The sequence below is a fragment of the Thamnophis sirtalis genome, unplaced genomic scaffold, assembly GCF_051295495.1.
Source record: "Thamnophis sirtalis isolate CommonGarterSnake01/CBP01778 unplaced genomic scaffold, rThaSir2_p1.2 scaffold_11, whole genome shotgun sequence".
Lineage (NCBI taxonomy): Eukaryota > Metazoa > Chordata > Lepidosauria > Squamata > Natricidae > Thamnophis > Thamnophis sirtalis.
The window spans coordinates 5314455-5331375 of NW_028261391.1; the positions used below are offsets into that span (position 1 = coordinate 5314455).

At 40.0% G+C, this 16921-nt stretch overlaps 1 protein-coding gene across 1 annotated transcript; it reads right to left on the reverse strand.

The window, feature by feature from the left end:
- Positions 1-1603: 1603 nt before the first annotated feature.
- Positions 1604-15309, reverse strand: LOC148043459 (cytochrome P450 2J5-like). The gene is made up of 9 exons (XM_087726102.1): positions 15142-15309; positions 11101-11263; positions 8662-8811; positions 8281-8441; positions 6632-6808; positions 5790-5931; positions 3151-3338; positions 2702-2843; positions 1604-1885 (listed from the first exon to the last, which is right to left on the reverse strand). The coding sequence occupies exons 1-9, from the start codon at positions 15307-15309 to the stop codon at positions 1701-1703; spliced, it is 1476 nt and encodes a 491-aa protein (XP_087582228.1). The 3' UTR covers positions 1604-1700.
- Positions 15310-16921: the final 1612 nt, after the last annotated feature.

Sequence of the window (16921 nt, forward strand, 5' to 3'; positions counted from 1 at the left end):
GATGGCCTAAGGGGAATAAAATTACCACTTGGCTCCCTTTTGGAATCTAAGCTAGAGATTCCATAACTTTCTGCCTCTTCCTGAGGTAACTTATTTTATTGGCATTTTTTCTCTCTGCCTTTGATCTTTCGGATGTCACTCAGCTGACTTTTAAATCCAGAATCAGAGTTTGTTGTCCATTAGAGGAGGGGGGGGAGATTTAAAATGAAAACCCATGAATTCCTGTTACAATACTTAAATAAAAAAGTGCGCACTCAAAAAAAAAAGACAGAATGTTTCCTTCCTGCCTTCCTTAAGGATTAGCCCTGTGAAATGGGAAAAAATTAAGTAAGATTTCTTCCATCAACCTGTTCTCCAAACTGCTTAGAAAGTTAACAACTGGTTCTCCCAAATAGGTGTGAACTGGCTGAATCCCACCACTGGTATGTATGTATCCTCCTACACACACACACACACTTGAAGTCCATGCACCTTAAAGTTGCCAAAGTTGAGTAGCATAGGCCTACACTAGAGCTTAGGACTTTCTGTTCTCGTTTTATTTAGAGTTTGGTGCAATTAAATAAATCAGTTTATTATCAGTATGTTAACAAATTTGCTCCGCATATTTGTGCAGTTGCCCATAAATAGATCTGTGCATGCGCAGAACATTAAAAAATGAAAAAAAAAAACACGCCACGCACACACACACGCAAACACAAATGCACACACACACCCTTCAGAAGGGCAAGTTTGATTACACAGTGTGAGTTTCCTTCAATACTTGGCTAATGAAGATTTATGAAAGTATTAGGTCTTTAAAAATTCTTATTTTGGAATAAACAGCAAAAGATTGATTAGAACCTTCATTCTGGAAAGTGATAAACAAACTGAGGGACCAGGCAGACTTGAATTTTATTTAAAAACATATAAAGGTTTTGAAATTAATTGTAAGAACGCTTTCCATTTAAAAAAAGCTGTTCAGTAGGGAAAACACGATAAAATTGGGTCTTCAAAGATTGGTTACTAGTGGGGATCAGAAATAAATAAATGGAGTGGTACCTTGGTACTCGACTGCTTTGAAACTCATTAAATTTGTTCCACAATGCATTATAATGCAAACATTTCAATCAATCCGAATAGAGCTGGAAGGGATCTTGGAGGTCTTCTAGTCCAACCCCTTGCTCAAGCAAGATGCCATTTCAGACAAGTGACTCTCCAGTCTCTATTTAAAAACCTCCAGTGATGAAGCACCAACAACCTCTGAAGGCAAGCTGTCCCACTTGTTAAATTGTCCTCACTGTTAGAAAGTTTCTCCTTAGTTCTAAGTTGCTTGACTCCTTGAGTAGTTTCCATCCATTGTTTCTTGTCCTGCCTACATGGGCTTTGATAAATAAGTTGACCCCCTCCTATTTGTGGCAATCTCTCAAATGCGCAAATAATTTAGTAGTCATCATCTGTTTGGTACTCAATTCGCAAACTAGAACTTATCAAGTAATAAGTTTTATTGGCACCCCAAGGAAAAAAGGAAAAAAAACTCAACAAGCGTATAGCACATTTACCTGGTTAGGTATGCTGTGTAAACACAGCAATATATTGAACAAGTTTCAGTATTGAGTAAATAGAAGCAAAAGGCAATATTAAATGAATAGGTATATAGGAAACATTTATCATACCAAGCAGCTACTCTGTATTTAGTTTTATGCTTTTTATGGTGTCTACGTTTAAGCCTGTGTGGGAATAGCACACAGTTTGTAAGGGTGTGGATGCGTTGTCACTTTTATAAGAGGTGCTTCGTTGAGTTCTTTCACTCCTTGAGGCAACTGGAAGCTGAAGGCCTTCAACAGGCTGGTCAGAAAGATGAAGATCTCGATTCTTGCCAGCTGCTCTCCCACACAGGCACGTTCACCTGTAGATGAGACAAAGCATGGATAAAGGGGATAATAATCTGTTCTCCAGAGTACACCCCATCACCAAGGAATTCAGTAAAGATTTGTATCAAGCAGGTGAAATAGTTGTCCATGTTGAATGCTATCTTTGAGCAAATTCAATTCTTAATGGGAATGATACCCTAATGGGTATTGTTGATATCCATCAGATAGATATCTTCAATTCAGGATGCATTGGATGGTACACCATTTCAAAGGAAAAATTATACACCCACAAAAGGGAAGTCACTTTCTAACCTCCCTGTCCACTACTTTCAATCAATCAATCAGAATAGGGCTGGAAGGGACCTTAGAGGTCTTCTAGTCCATCTCCCTGCTCCAGCAGGAGACCCTATACCATTTTAGACAAATTCACTAGTTCACTCTCTTCTTTAAAACCTACAGTGATGAAGCCCCCCCAAATTCTGAAGGCAAGTTGGTTCACTGTCATTCCACATTGTATAATAATAAGTTATTCTACATTGCATCAGGCTACAGCAGGAGTAGAGGGAGGTGAACTTAATTTAAGATGTCCCTTTGCTACCTGCACCATCAATGGAGAAATATTCATTGGTAAACAAAGGATGGAAACACTGTGGTGGGGGGATTTTAATGCTACAGTCATTAAAAATCCGGAGCTTAATGCATTTGGAACTATACATTTGTGGTCCAGTTTCATTGGCAAGAAGCTACAACTAGACGGGTTTCTATTCAGGTAGTGATGACCTCAGAATAATTCAGTGTTGAGGGTGATGGGAATCTATAAGTTATCAGTTGCTTCAGGGTCATGGATGTACCTATTCCAAATGGCAGAAATTCTTCCCGTACAATGAACTTCCCATCCTTATCTAAAAAGTGATTTGGGTTGAATTCTTCAGGTGTTTCCCATTGTTCAGGATCAAGAAGGACAGAGCGCAGATCTGTGGCAATAACAGTCCCCTGTTTTTTTAAAAAAAGAGAGGGAGAGATGATTAAACAAAACATTTTTATAAGAGAAACAGACATAAAAACCTTAATATTGATGACATATATGGTTTAGCTTGCAATTGTGGACCCATATTTGTTCATTTCCAAAGCAGATTCTGAGAGCAGTAGCTGCTCAACTGTTTAGCTTTCTTTCTCTCCTCACTTCCATTAAAACAGAGATATGGGTGCATATTTCCTGCTTCTGTCCAAGTGCCTTTGTCCGACTACCATATTCTGCTTTCCGTTCCATGTCGGAATGCAGCTTGACCACGTTTCTCACCTTTGGAATAAGGTAGCCTCTTATCTTCACATCCTTTGTGCTTTGCCTGGGAACCCCAGCTAGCAAGATGTATTTTAAGCGCTGCATTTCATGAAACACGGCATTGGTGTAAGGCAGCTTTTTCCGATCCTGATAGGAAATTGTCCCCGAGAAGCCAAATACATCTTCAATCTCCTTCTGGACTTTCTCTAAAAAAATGATGGAAATAGAAGCGTCGTTTTCAGTATTGTATTCCATTTATTTATTTCATAATTTCATTCCTTCTTGGTGGAACCCAAGAATACACTAAGATAGACACTCGTCCACTCTAAAGATAAAATACCCAAATACAAAATGAGCAAAATGATATATGCAATGAGAGATGTGTAGATCTGTACATATGGGAAACAAAACAAGCACTTCACCAGCGCATGGCACAACATAAGAGATCAGATCCATCAGGACAAGATTCAGCAGTCCATGTGAATTTGAAAGACAAAGCCCACTCTTTTGAAGACAGCAAAGTCCACATTTTGGATAGAGAAAATCATTAGTTTGAAAGAGGGCTAAAAGAGGCCATTTGTGTTGACATTGAGCAGACCTCTCTCACCCCAAAGAGAGGGAGGGATAAGATACCACTTATCTCCAGTATACAACACAGATCATGCAGCAGTTGCATGATCATTCAACAACCAATTTCACTCTGAATCAGGTAATCCTGAGGACAGAGATAAACTCCCAAGAGGCCTCAAGAGCTCTCAGGGAGAGTGCTAATGACCAGATGACTGCAAAGATATACAATACTTCCATCCCCATCACCACCATCCACTGCAAACCTAACCTTCCATCCCTTCATTATCCAGTCAATACCTATCCTTCCATCCTCCCCACCCCCGCCCCCTGCAATTGCCATCACAACTTCTTGGATGACATGAGAAACATTTTTTTTCTTATCTCAAGGGAAAAACAATCCAATTGTCCTCTGAAAAAGAGCATCTTTGATTTATTTGTCAGGTGTTTCGGAAATTCCTCCTTGTGTTCCTATAAATGATGATCAGGGCTCTGTTTCCCCAAGAAAGGTCCTGGTGACCTTTGACAAACTCATTGGGCAACACTCAGGTATAAGGTAGGATTTAATAAAAACTCTGACCCATGTTCAGTCAGATTCAATCTTTGTATTCCTCCAGCGACATTCTAGTTCTTTCTTGGCCACTTTTGACACTCTCAACTCCTCTATAAATCATGGAAGTATCAGGAATGATAGACCAGGAAGACAGTGCATGGGCACAATCCTGTATATGGATCTGCCTGCTTTCTGATTTCAGTGTCAAGTTCAAAATGTGATTTTGCTGTTGCAACCATTATCTTTTCTCAGCTTGGCCCAGACATTAAGAAGACAGCCATGAGAGCCAAGGACACTTCAGCAAGTGTTTGCCAAGTCAAAGACTTTTTTCTCATAACAATAGAATGAGACTCAGTTGGACAATGTAACCTGCACTAATAGGAGGAGGGAGAGTCTTGTACTTTAATTATGTAGGTTTGCGTGGGAATTAGCTACACATGGTTTTGCCCTCATCAGTGCCAAAATGATGTACTCAATAAAGTTTTGCATTAAGAGATTGGATTGTCCCAATTGTGTCAGCTTTGTTTCGATTTGTCAGTTGGAATGTTGAAATCCAGGCTGTAACCAGAGCATTCACAAGACTATGCAGCATCCACCAACTCTCTCTAGAGTGGTCCATCAGTCACTGAGGGCAGTCTATTTGAATAGATTTTGCCTCCCTGCAGTGCAGGGGGAGGGAGAGACAGCATTGGAAAATCTCAAGGTCACCTGGGTATGGTTGACCACAAAAGGGGGGATAAAGATAAATCCCCCACTAGATCATGTTATCCTGAGCATGTCCACTGTCCCAGTTTGGCCAAGTTGCTCCCCTTAACCTTAACCCTGCAGTCATACAGATCTATCTAAGGGTAGGTGGGAGGATCTATCATTATCCCATAGCTCTCAGTGCCAATGGGACTCCTCACTCTCCACAATCACACACTCAATGTATCACCCACACAAGCAGTTGTTCCCTATTGGCCAGGATTCAAAGAAGGCTTTGTATAAACAGTCTTTCCTTTCCTTTAATATGGCTAAGTTCATGCTGTTGCTCATAGGGTCACAAATTTACATTGGAAAATCATTATGAGGACTAGGTTGAGTTTGTCATTCAATAAAGGTAACGGTTCCCTTCGCACATATCTGCTAGTCGTTCCCAGTTCTAGTGGGCAGTGCTTATCTCAGTTTCAAAGCCGAAGAGCCAGCATTGTCCGAAGACATCTCCGTGGTCATGTAACCGGCATGACTAAATGCCAAAGGTGCATGGAACGCTGTTACCTTCCCACCAAAGGTGGCTCCTATTTTTCTACTATCATTTTTACATGCTTTCAAACTAGGTTGGCAGAAGTTGGACAAGTAAGGGTAGCTCATTCCATTACGTGGTGCTAGGGATTTGAACCGCCGAACTGCCGATCTTTCTGATCGACAAGCTCAGTGTCTTAGCCACTGAGCCACCACATCCCTTTTGTCATTTAATAGGCCTTAATATTTCAAATAATTTCTCTCTGTTCCAGAACCTGAGACTGGCCCCGGTTCCCACAGCCCAGATTCCTCTCACCTTGGATGTCAGGATGGTTGGTCAAGAGAAGCAGTGCCCACATCAGAGTAGCGAAGGTTGTCTCTGTTCCAGCACCAAAAAAATCAAAAATACACTGAGCCAGGTTCTCTTCATTGTAGGTAGAGTTGGGATCATTCCTGCTCTGATGTTTAAAATGGAAAATAAAAATTACAATTATTTCTACGCAGATTTTTTTTGTGGATATTTTCCTCCAATGTCACAAGCCATGAGAAGAATAAATATATTCTTGGTGGTTATATAGGAATATGAATGCAGAAGAGTAAAAAATTAAAATGGCAGATTCACAATGTATAAGACTCTATGTTAAAATACCCTGTTTCCCTGAAAATAAGACCTCTTGGATAATAAGCCCAATCAAGCTTTTGAGCACCTGTGCTAAAATAAGCCCTCCCCCCAAAAAATAAGGCCTCCCTGATAATATTGCAACATGGCAGCAGCCATGAGGTGACCATTCTCACTGCCTCCTGCACCTCAAAAATAATAAGACCTTCCCGAAAATAAGACCAATTGCTTATTTCCCACAATGAGAAAAGTATGATTCTATATTTAGGCAAGAAAAGCATAGGGATCGAATGGATGGGTACCTGGCTCAATCCTTGTAACTGGGAGAGGGATCTATCTTGGAGTCCTAGTGGGCAATCACTTAAATATGAGCTAGCAGTGTGCTGCAGCTGTCAAAAAGTTAATGCAGTCGTAGGCTGCATTAACAAATGGATAGAATCAAGAACATGTGAACACTGTTCCACTAGCTCCCCTTGTTTATTTATATCGAGGGATGTAATAATTCCTTGCTCATGTATTGAACTACAATAAAGCCATACCTTCTCCATTTGAAGAAGGTAGTAATCTATGAAATCTTGTGGTTCATGCAAAGAGTGAGATTCCTTGTGTTTCTCTATTTCCTGCTTTGCAAAGGAAAGGATCAGCTCTCTGGAAGCCAGGGCCTTCTGATGAAAGCCTGGAAGATACTTCATTATTTGTGGAAACAAACCATACATCTAATGGAAAAGGGGGAGAAAAAGAATGAATTATTTTGCTCCACAATTAGAGAAAACTCTTGGCAGCCCATCCTAGTAGACAACACTCAATAACCAAGGAAAAACATTACAAACCCATTAAAACATGGCAAGCAGTATGCAGTCAGACTTCAAAAGCTCTCTAGAAAAGCTGTTTACAAATTATTCTGGCAAATGGATAATGTTGGAGGCAGATAGGTTATTATAAAGCTACTATAAAATTATCTTCTCCTTCTTTTATTCTCTCATTGTCTCCAGGAGACTTTGTAAATATGGTTACCTATGGCTAACTGAGCTGTGATGTAATAAATCAGACCCGCTGGATTCACATGCCAGCTAACATCCCTTTGGGACAACCCTGACCTGGATGACTGAGAATCTCCATAATCGTAGAAAATAGTTGTAAAATCAAGTCCAATCCCACGGTGACATGTGGTAATGCATTATGACAGCAACAATGTGAAACCAAAATTCAGGATGCAATTTTGGTTGCAAGGAGTATACCATATTTTTCAGAGTATAAGACACACCAGAATATAAGACATACCTTAGTTTTGGGGGAGGAAAATAAGAAAAAATATCCGCCTACCAGGTATTCATTTTTATTCCCATAACACCAGAAAAGCAAACAAATACATCAGTATAATAAATGACACTTTTTGCCACTTTTTTCTTTCCCCAGGCAGCTGGGGAAACTCTTCACAAACTTAACTAGATGTCTGGGCATTCGGTCAAAAGCACTTCACACTTCATAAAAATGTAACAAAACTGAATCAATAAACCAGCCCAGCACTTGCCTGAAGAAAACCATTGAGAAAATTCAGATAGCCCATAGGAAAAAACCCTGTCTTGCCCTTAAAGGGATTATCTCCAAAAATAGAAACTGGACAAAATAAGTACCTCTTAAGGCAATCTTCAAATCTTTTGTCATCAGCTTCTCCCAACTGTTATGAACTGGAATATAAGACACACCCAATTTTTCAGCCTGTCTTAGAGTGGGGGAGAGTGCATCTTATACTCTGAAAGAAACGGGTAGTCCTAGGGTAGGTCAGTATAAATCGGGAATCAAGATCAAGATAAATCATTTTTCCTCTTTCTTCCTCATGATTCGGACCCCACTAGAATATTATATTTAGTTTTCTGCACTGTGTTTTAGGAACAACATTTCCAAATTGGGATGTATTTAGAGGGAAGAGCTGAGATGACAAGGGTCTTGGAAGGAATGAGTGAAAAGGAACATTTGGAAGCAGTACAAGAGACTAACCATTGGAAGTGGTGGCTGGTGATCCTAAAAGGATGGTTTCCTCCATGGGCAGAACCACTTTGGTATAGTGGTTAATGCGCCAATCTAGAAACTAAGAAACTCTGAGTACTAGTCCCAACTCAAGCACTAAGGCAAATGGAAACATTATTGGCTTGGGAGCTTCATCCCTTTAGTAGAAAGCATGACTCACAATATGGAAAAAGTTACCAGTGAAATTCACAATATTTTTCAGAGCCTGAATTAGCTTCTGGAAGTTTTCATCTTCAGGAGCAAATTGACATCCACAACTCAAAGTACATATGATGTTACAAATTGCATTTAGGACTGGAAGTGATGGGTCAAATGGCTGTCCTGCAGACAAAGAGATTTTATAATGAATGTTTAAGGAACAAGGGGCTGTAAGGGGATGTAGGAAACGACTTAGGAACTCTGCCAATTATTTTTTAAAAAAATTAAAAATCAAGTCAAATAATCTCTTTTTCTTTAAAATACTCAGAATAGAAACCATTTTGGCAGATGCAGATTTGAGCCTACCTAAAATTACCCAAATTACCCATTACCCAAAACAGACCTTCCGTTTGCCTAAATATCTCCACCAGTCTCTGAGCTCCGTCTTCTATCTGATGCTCAATGCTTTTCTTCCCCAGGCCCAGCTTCCGCAGAGAAGTGAGGCCAATGCGACGCTGCTGTTTCCAAGTGTGGCCATTGGAGAAAACAATTCCTGAAGGCATCAGCAGACAGTTATGAATAATTCCTGATACAATTCACATTAAAAAACAGATGTGGTTTCAGTCACTGAATTTCAGCTGGGAATACAAAATCCTTCTGACATGCTGTCCTTTTCTAAAACGATAGCCATGTTTTTTTTCTTTAAAAAATATTTAATCATTTTGTAAGTCACATAGACACTGGAAGATGTATGTGGTATGGTGACTAAACTAAACAATCCCAACTAATTAATTCCTGTACGTGGAAATACTGAAATGTATGATTATATATGTGGATGGTTATTCTGAAATTGACGTCTTTAGATGAATTGCTCATAGAGAGATAATTGGTGACAATGAATATTTGAAGGAAGAAACAAAATATGTATGAACAGAGAGGCAAAATATGAAGAAAAAGGACTGAAGAGGAAGGGGAAGATTGGGAAAATTTTAGTTGAATTTCTCTCTCTCTCTCTCCCCCTCTCTCTTCCTCTCTCTCTCTCTATGTATGTACATATGTATAAGTATAATCTTTATTGTCATTGTACTTAAATACAACAAAATTGGTTCATGTGTGTGTGTGTGTGTGTGTGTGTGTGTGTGTGTTTCGTGTCACAACCCCTGGTATGCCCAAATATGGGAGGAGACATACTGCTTCCTTTCTCTGTCTATCGGCTCATCACAAGAGACCATCCAGACAGAAAGCCAATATTTTTACTGTTGCCTTTGTTACATTTGTGTTGTAATTGAGCTGATAAATAAATAAAGGGAGACTAGTATAGATCTATTTCAAGCTATTTAGCTCTCATCAGCTGGCCATACCCTTACTGGGAATCTTTCATTGGGGGTGTTGATGAGAGCTAAATAGCTTGAAATAGATCTATACTAGTTTCCTCCCTTTATTTATTTATCAGCTCAAATACAACATATATATCTATATCTATCTATCTATCTATCTATCTATCTATCTATCTATCTATCTATCTATCTATCTATATATATATATATATAGATGGTACCTTGCTCAATAATAGTAACTGTGAGAGGGATCTTGGAGTCCTAGTGGACAACCATTTAAATAACAGCCAGCTGTGTGCAGCAGCTGCCAAAAAGCCAACACAGTTCTAGGCTGCATAAACAGAGGGATAGAATCAAGATCACATGAAGTGTTAATACCACTTTATAATGCCTTGGTAAGGCCACACTTGGAACGCTGCATTCAGTTTTCGTCACCACAATTTAGAAAACATGTTGAGAGTCCAGAAAGAGTGCAGAGAAAACAACAAAGAGGATTAGGGGACTGGAGACTAAACCATGAGGAACGGTTGCAGGAACTGGGAATGTCTAGTTTAATGAAAAGAAGGACTAGGGGAGACATGATAGCAGTCTTCCAATATCTCAGGGGCTGTCACAAAGAAGAGGGAGTCAAACTATTCTCCAAGGCACCTGAGGGCAGAACAAGAAGCAATGGGTGGAAACTAATCAAGGAGAGAAGCAACTTAGAACTAAGGAGAAATTTTCTGACAGTTAGAACAATGAATCAGTGGAAGAGAAATTGCCTCCAGATGTTATGAATGCCCCAACACTGGAAGTCTTTAAGAAGACGTTGGATATCCATTTGTCTGAAACAGTAGAGGGTTTCCTGCCTAGGCAGGGGGTTGGACTAGAAGACCTCCAAGGTCCCTTCCAACTCTGGTATTGTATTGTGTTGTGTTGTATTGTATCTATATCTATATCTATATCTATATCTATATCTATATCTATATCTATATCTATATCTATATCTATATCTATATCTATATCTATATCTATATCTATATCTATATCTATACCTATACCTATACCTATACCTATACCTATACCTATACCTATACCTATACCTATACCTATCTATATCTATATCTATCTATCTTACTCCACTTTACACCAAATTTTATACACACACACACACACACACACACACACACACACACACACACACACGTACACACACACACCTTTAAATCATTTTGTTTTCTATGCCTTACATTTCCCCAGGGGTATAATTCATCAGGTTCTGATAGGTTCTGGAAAACCGGTAGCGGAAATTTTGAGTAGTTCAGAGAACCGGCAAATCCTCTGGCTGGTCCCAGAGTAGGGTGGGAATGGGGATTTTGCAGTATCCTTCCCCTGCCACACCCACCAAGCCATGCCCACAGGACCGGTAGTAAAAAATTTCCTTCACATGATATGCATAATTTTAGCCCAAATTATTATAGTCTGGTGGTTACCATAAGATACCATTTCTTACTATTTGCACATACCCTTTCTGATCTCTAAAGTACTGAAGAAACCATCATATGGCCGATCAGAGAATTCTTCTGGGAAGCTGGTCATTCCTTCTTTCACAGCTTTGAATCCAGACAGTACTACTATAAGGTGAGGTCCAGCCCACATGGAGTAAATGTTTCCATATTGTTTTACATCCTGCCAAGAGAATCAATGTTGAGAAATGTCACAATCAAAGAAAACAGATGATTTATAGGTAATATGCCATCTACAATCTTTCTTAAATTCTAAGTTCCTTCACTGTATTTTCTACTCTTTAGAAATTTTTGTAATTTTGTCATTTTAATAGATTTGTATGCTGCCCAATCCTGAAGGACTCCGGGCGGCTTACATAAAACCAATTTAAAATATTAAAAAAGATTAGATTAAAAAACACGAGACGGAACGACTTAAAAACAGAAGCACAACATGCACTCAGTTGTAATGGAGCTGAAGCTCAATCAAGATCAACAGCCTCAGGCCTGCCGGAACAGCCAGGTCTTAACAGACTTACGGAAGGCCAGGAGAGTAGGGAGGATCCGGATCCTCCGGACAGGATTGATTTTCTCTCTTTAAGATTCATACCAAGAACTTCCTGATCCACTTCCATTTTCTGGGGATATTCCTTTCCCTTTGTTTCTGCCTGAAAGCCACCATCTCCTATCTATTTGCTCCATTCCCCCCTTGCCTTGGATGAGAGATGGCCTTTTTAGTGCCCACCCCTCCTGCGACTGACAGATATGTGAGCCAATGGTTGTCTGAAACAGCTTGTTCATGAGTCACATCTTTTGAGCAGTGCAATTTGAATGGTTTGTAGAGGGTTTCTCAACCGCTTAAGTCATCAACTTTGCAACTTTCCAACTGATTGCTAGGTTCACAGGACAATCTAGAGACTTTGATCTGCCCTGGAATGTTGCCCTTTATCTGATGGATTGCAACCTGAATTAATTGTCTATGGGAGTTCTCAGTGACCCAGGTCATGGTTGTCCCAAAGGTGCTTTTCTCAAGAGGCAACTGGATGTCCAGTTCTCCATACAATCTGCATACATATTATTGGGTAAGTTGGTTTTAAAATAAATGACCACATTCCATGGGATACATGGCTCATGAAAATACTTCGGTGGTACACCTTATTAGTTAATAGTAGTCCCAAGTCAAATAGAATCACACAACATCTTTTAGACTGAAGGGAGACTTATGACATGGTTGGGAACAGATTTCATTTTCAACAGAGGAGAAAAATGCCCTGGTGAACCTATATTACTCTCACTGCTACTGCGCTCTACATGGGGCTGCCCCTGAAAAGTGTTCGGAGACAGGGCTCTGTGTCAAAGGCAGAGAGGGGGCCAGAGCCATATGCCAGTTATCAGCTGTCTTCAGAGTCAGACATCACTGAGGCAGACGAACAGCTGGAGCCTGTTCCCAGTATAAGCATGCACAGAGTTGCCAGATGAAGGGAACAGCTACAGAACAGGGGTTGACTTGGGAGTAAGGCCACAGGTGGACGATGAATGGCCTCTCCCAGAGGAAATAAAAGAGGAGCAAAAGGGGAGTGGAGTTTGCAGGAGACAATTAGTTCGCTTCATTGGTTTGTGACTCTCTGAGTCTCCTTGCCAAATTCTGCAGATATCGGCCAGTCAGCTCTCCAAGCTAGATAAGGTCTGGGACTGTAAATCCTCCCTTGAAAGACTTTGCTGTATGTGAATGAGCAGAATTCACCGTAAGCAGGGATTGGACTAGAAGATCTTCATGGGGCTGCCCCTGAAAAGTGTTCGGAAACTACAGTTGGTCCAGAATGCAGCCGCGCGAGCGATATCAGGTGTACCTAGGTACACCCATGTTACACCTATCCTCCGTGAGCTGCACTGGCTTCCTATTGGTCTCCGAACGCGCTTCAAGGTGCTAGTTATTACTTTTAAAGCCCTACATGGCTTAGGACCTGGATATCTGAGAGACCGCCTCCTGCCACATACCTCCCAACGACCAATTAGATCTCACAGGTTGGGCCTTCTCCGGGTGCCGTCGACTGGACAATGCCGGCTGGCGGCCCCTTGGGGGAGGACCTTCTCTGTAGCTGCTCCGACCCTGTGGAACGATCTACCCGTAGAGATCCGGACCCTTCCCACTCTCTCGGCCTTCCAAAAAGCCACTAAAACCTGGCTGTTCCGGCAGGCCTGGGGCTGTTGAACAAGGTCCAGCCCCACTTAAATGGAATGTATGGTGTGCTGTTTTTAAAATTATATCTCACGTTATTTTTCTAATTCTTATTTTTATCTTGCTGTAAGCCGCCCAGAGTCCTACGGGATTGGGCGGCATACAAATTTATTAAATTGCTAAATTTGGAAAATAAGCAGGGCTAATTTCTCTGGCTCCTGAGAAAGATAGAAAAGCTGGAGACAAGGCTGCAAGTATAGCAAGTTTCAACTTAATGAATAGAATTAGAGTAGCCTCACCAATGATGATCTACTGCTATTTTTTTTCATTTGGTTTTTATCTGTCAGTATGGCTTTTATTTGTAAACCATCCAGAATCACGTAAATGAAAGGGCCAATGTATACATTTCATAAATAAATAAGACTATGTTCTGCATACAGAAATGACACAGAATTGCTGGTTTACATATGCTGTGTGGCCTTTCAAGGTGCATCTATTGAAATGGGAAGAGACGCTATTCATGTACTGAAATTCTAAAATCTATCAGGGAAATGGAAGATTTTCCCCCCTGGATGATCCCACTCTTAGACAAAATGGCAAAAAACATGGTCACATTAGTCTCAGGGAAAAGAACTTGAGCCTAGAAGCAAATCCTTCACATAAATAATTTTTATCCAACCTGCTTTTGAAAATAACACAGCAAATACTTCTCAGATCACCAATATCATAAGCTCTTCATTGGCTTTTCTTAGACTGAGAAGAAAAAGGGAATGAGCCTTTTCATTTCTCCAGCTGAATTATTTCTTTAAAATGCACAGATGTTGCTTGGAAGTCAGTCACCAATAACATTCCCAGCTCATAAACTTTTAAAATCACTTTTTGTTCTGCTCTGTAAAACTGTTGCCTGAAGATACATACCTTTTTTTTAAAAAAAGCCTATGGGTATTATTCTAGGATCCCAAAATAATTCTACAGTACTCAGCCACTTCAAATGAATCTACTACCACACTCTGAATCTTATGCTTCATTTACCTACATCTTGAGTTGTATGATTTTTTTCCCTTTTTTTTTTTAATGCAACCATGGAATGATGAAGAAGAATGTGGCTTCAGTTATCTAGACAAAAGTATCATTTCAACTTGACTTAGCACACAATAATTACAATATTGTCTTTTGGAGCAATATTGCTACAGTATAATTGCACCAACAGTACTGCCCCAGTACATCCCATTAAACACAATTTCCATAAAACTATTTCTGAATTCTAAGAAGTTAGGAATCTTACATTGCGAAGAGCCTTGGTACAGGAGAACTGCCAGAACTGGAGAAGTGGTTCAATTTGATTTTTTAATCACTGATATCTAGGTCTTAATATGAAGGCTGCATAGAAACCTCTTCTATTCCTTCCTTCCCCAACCACCTACATGCGAATCACATCTTATTCTTTATAACTTAGATCCATAATTTTTTCATCATTATAGAAGAGTCTATAATGTTTCACCTGCTGTGCATTGCAGAAATACAAAATAAAGCATCTTCCAGAGAGGGATGTCTAACCTCATTTGAGCAGAGTGAAAGGGAAACCACCCTCCCTCTGGTCAATTGATTCCATTATCAAATCTGTCCATTTATTGGCAAGATTGAACTAGAATCTGTCTTCTAATAATTCAACGCCTTATTTCTGTGAAATGCAGGTCTAGACTTGAATAATCTGGCATGATGTGGAGAATAACTAATCAGGTGTCATCACCATCATTTGATTAATTTCATTTCTCATCCTGCAAGAATATCTTCCTAGGTTAATTCATTTGTCTGCATTAGTGGTACAAAAAAATTTGAGAATTATTTTGCATACGACTGGTTGATTATTTAGAATGACATACCTTAATGAAATAATCTTCACGAAGCCAAACCCCATTAGCCCACAAGGTACCAATGAGAGGTAGAGCCAAAGGACCAGGAGGCAAATGTCTTCGGGACCAGAGTTGCTTCAAGAAGAAGAGAACCAGTAGAGCAAGCAACAAAATGAACAGAAATGTCCCCATCGCCATAATTCTTCTGCTGGATCTATGAGACTTTCTGGGTGATCTGGAGCTGGGTGTATACTTTTCACCTGATGCTTTTTCCTTTTCTTCCTGTTTTATCTAGTCCATTGATGGGAAACAAATATCAACCTGTCTTTTAATGCTCATCTGTCGGATTAGTGCTAGCACTTTGTCAACAAGATGTTATCACATTAATTTGTGTTTATAAGTTGCCTCTGATCACAATGTCATGCAAATAACCAAGGAAGACATTTAGAAATAAAAACAAAGACAAGGACTGTGTATCCCAAAGATGCTTTTTCCAAAAGGTTAATTGGAATTTCTTGGTTTTTTGTTTGAAATCATTTTACCTCTCACCCAAGAAGCTTCTTCAGTTCTAACAGGTGGGGAAATGGATGGATTTATATTCTTTGTAGTCATCTGATCCTCATCTCTCTGGAGTGAGAGTCACCTGAATCAGAATGTAAATGGGTGTGGAACCTTCTTGGGACTCCTGAAAGGACTGTGTTGTTAATGGGAGGTGGGTGGTGTCATATTCCTCCTACTCTGTTGAGGAAAGGCTGTTCAATTTTGACATAGATGGCCTCTTTGACTCTTCTTTCACACCAGTGATCCTCTTTGTCCAAAATGTGGACTTCATTGTCTTCAAAATAGTGACCCGTGTCTTTCAGATGCACATGGACTGCTGAATCCTGTCCTTATGAGTTTGTTCTCCTTGTTGTGTCATGTGTTTGTGAAGTGATTTTGTTTCCCCAATTTACAGGGTCCCCACATGTCTTGCTCTATTTCACTGCATATCCCGCATTGCTCTATTTTGTCTCTCCACAGGAAAATCCATCCATGAATCATAAAGACAAAGAAGAGAACAGCAAACAGAATGATGTTCTTATTCCATGCTTTGCAGGAATATCTGAATATCTCAGAAGGATTTTCAACCAACACAACATGCTTTAAATACTTTAAACAAGGGGTGAAATGCTACCGGTTCTGGCCGGTTCGCCCCAAACGGTAAATGCTACCGGTTCGGGCAAACTGGTAGTTCCGACGATCAGCTGTGTGACAATCAGCTGCGTCACATGATTTATATTCACTGGAAATTGTGCGGCACAGCTGATTGTTGCACAGCTGATCGTAGGAACTTTTAAAAACTTTTTAAAGCATTTTTTTTACTACCGGTTTGGGCGAATCAAATCAGCTGTGTGACAATCAAGTATGCCATGTGATTTATATTCACTAGAAAGCAGGAAATCCTGCTTTCTAGCTAATATAAATCACATGGCACAGCTCTTGCCTGGCATCACTGGTCTACTTACCTTTGCAGAAAAGGCTTCTTCGTGCCTGTGAACAGTAGCAGACTTCAGAGCATTTCACCTCTGCTTTAAACCCAGGAATACATTAAAGCTTGCTCACTTAAAGACAAAACACCCTGACACAAACAGACAAGTGCATACCTTTGTGATAAGAAAGAAAACAAGAAGTCCAGTTGCCTTTTGGAAAAAGCATGGCCTGGATGATTGAGAAATTCCACAGACAAGAACTATATAAACCTATTTCTCCCTATCATGATATTAGGCCAGAATTATTTTAAAATCATGGTGTGCCTTATGTCCATGAAATC

Excerpts from the sequence above, each read along its gene's own strand:
- LOC148043459 (XM_087726102.1), bottom strand. The coding sequence starts at position 15,309 with ATGGCGATGGGGACATTTCTGTTCATTTTGTTGCTTGCTCTACTGGTT. Across the intron at positions 8,442-8,661 it reads GATATTTAGGCAAACGGAAG|GACAGCCATTTGACCCATCA; the intron begins GTCTGTTTTGGG and ends CTTTGTCTGCAG. Across the intron at positions 3,339-5,789 it reads CAACCATCCTGACATCCAAG|AGAAAGTCCAGAAGGAGATT; the intron begins GTGAGAGGAATC and ends TCATTTTTTTAG.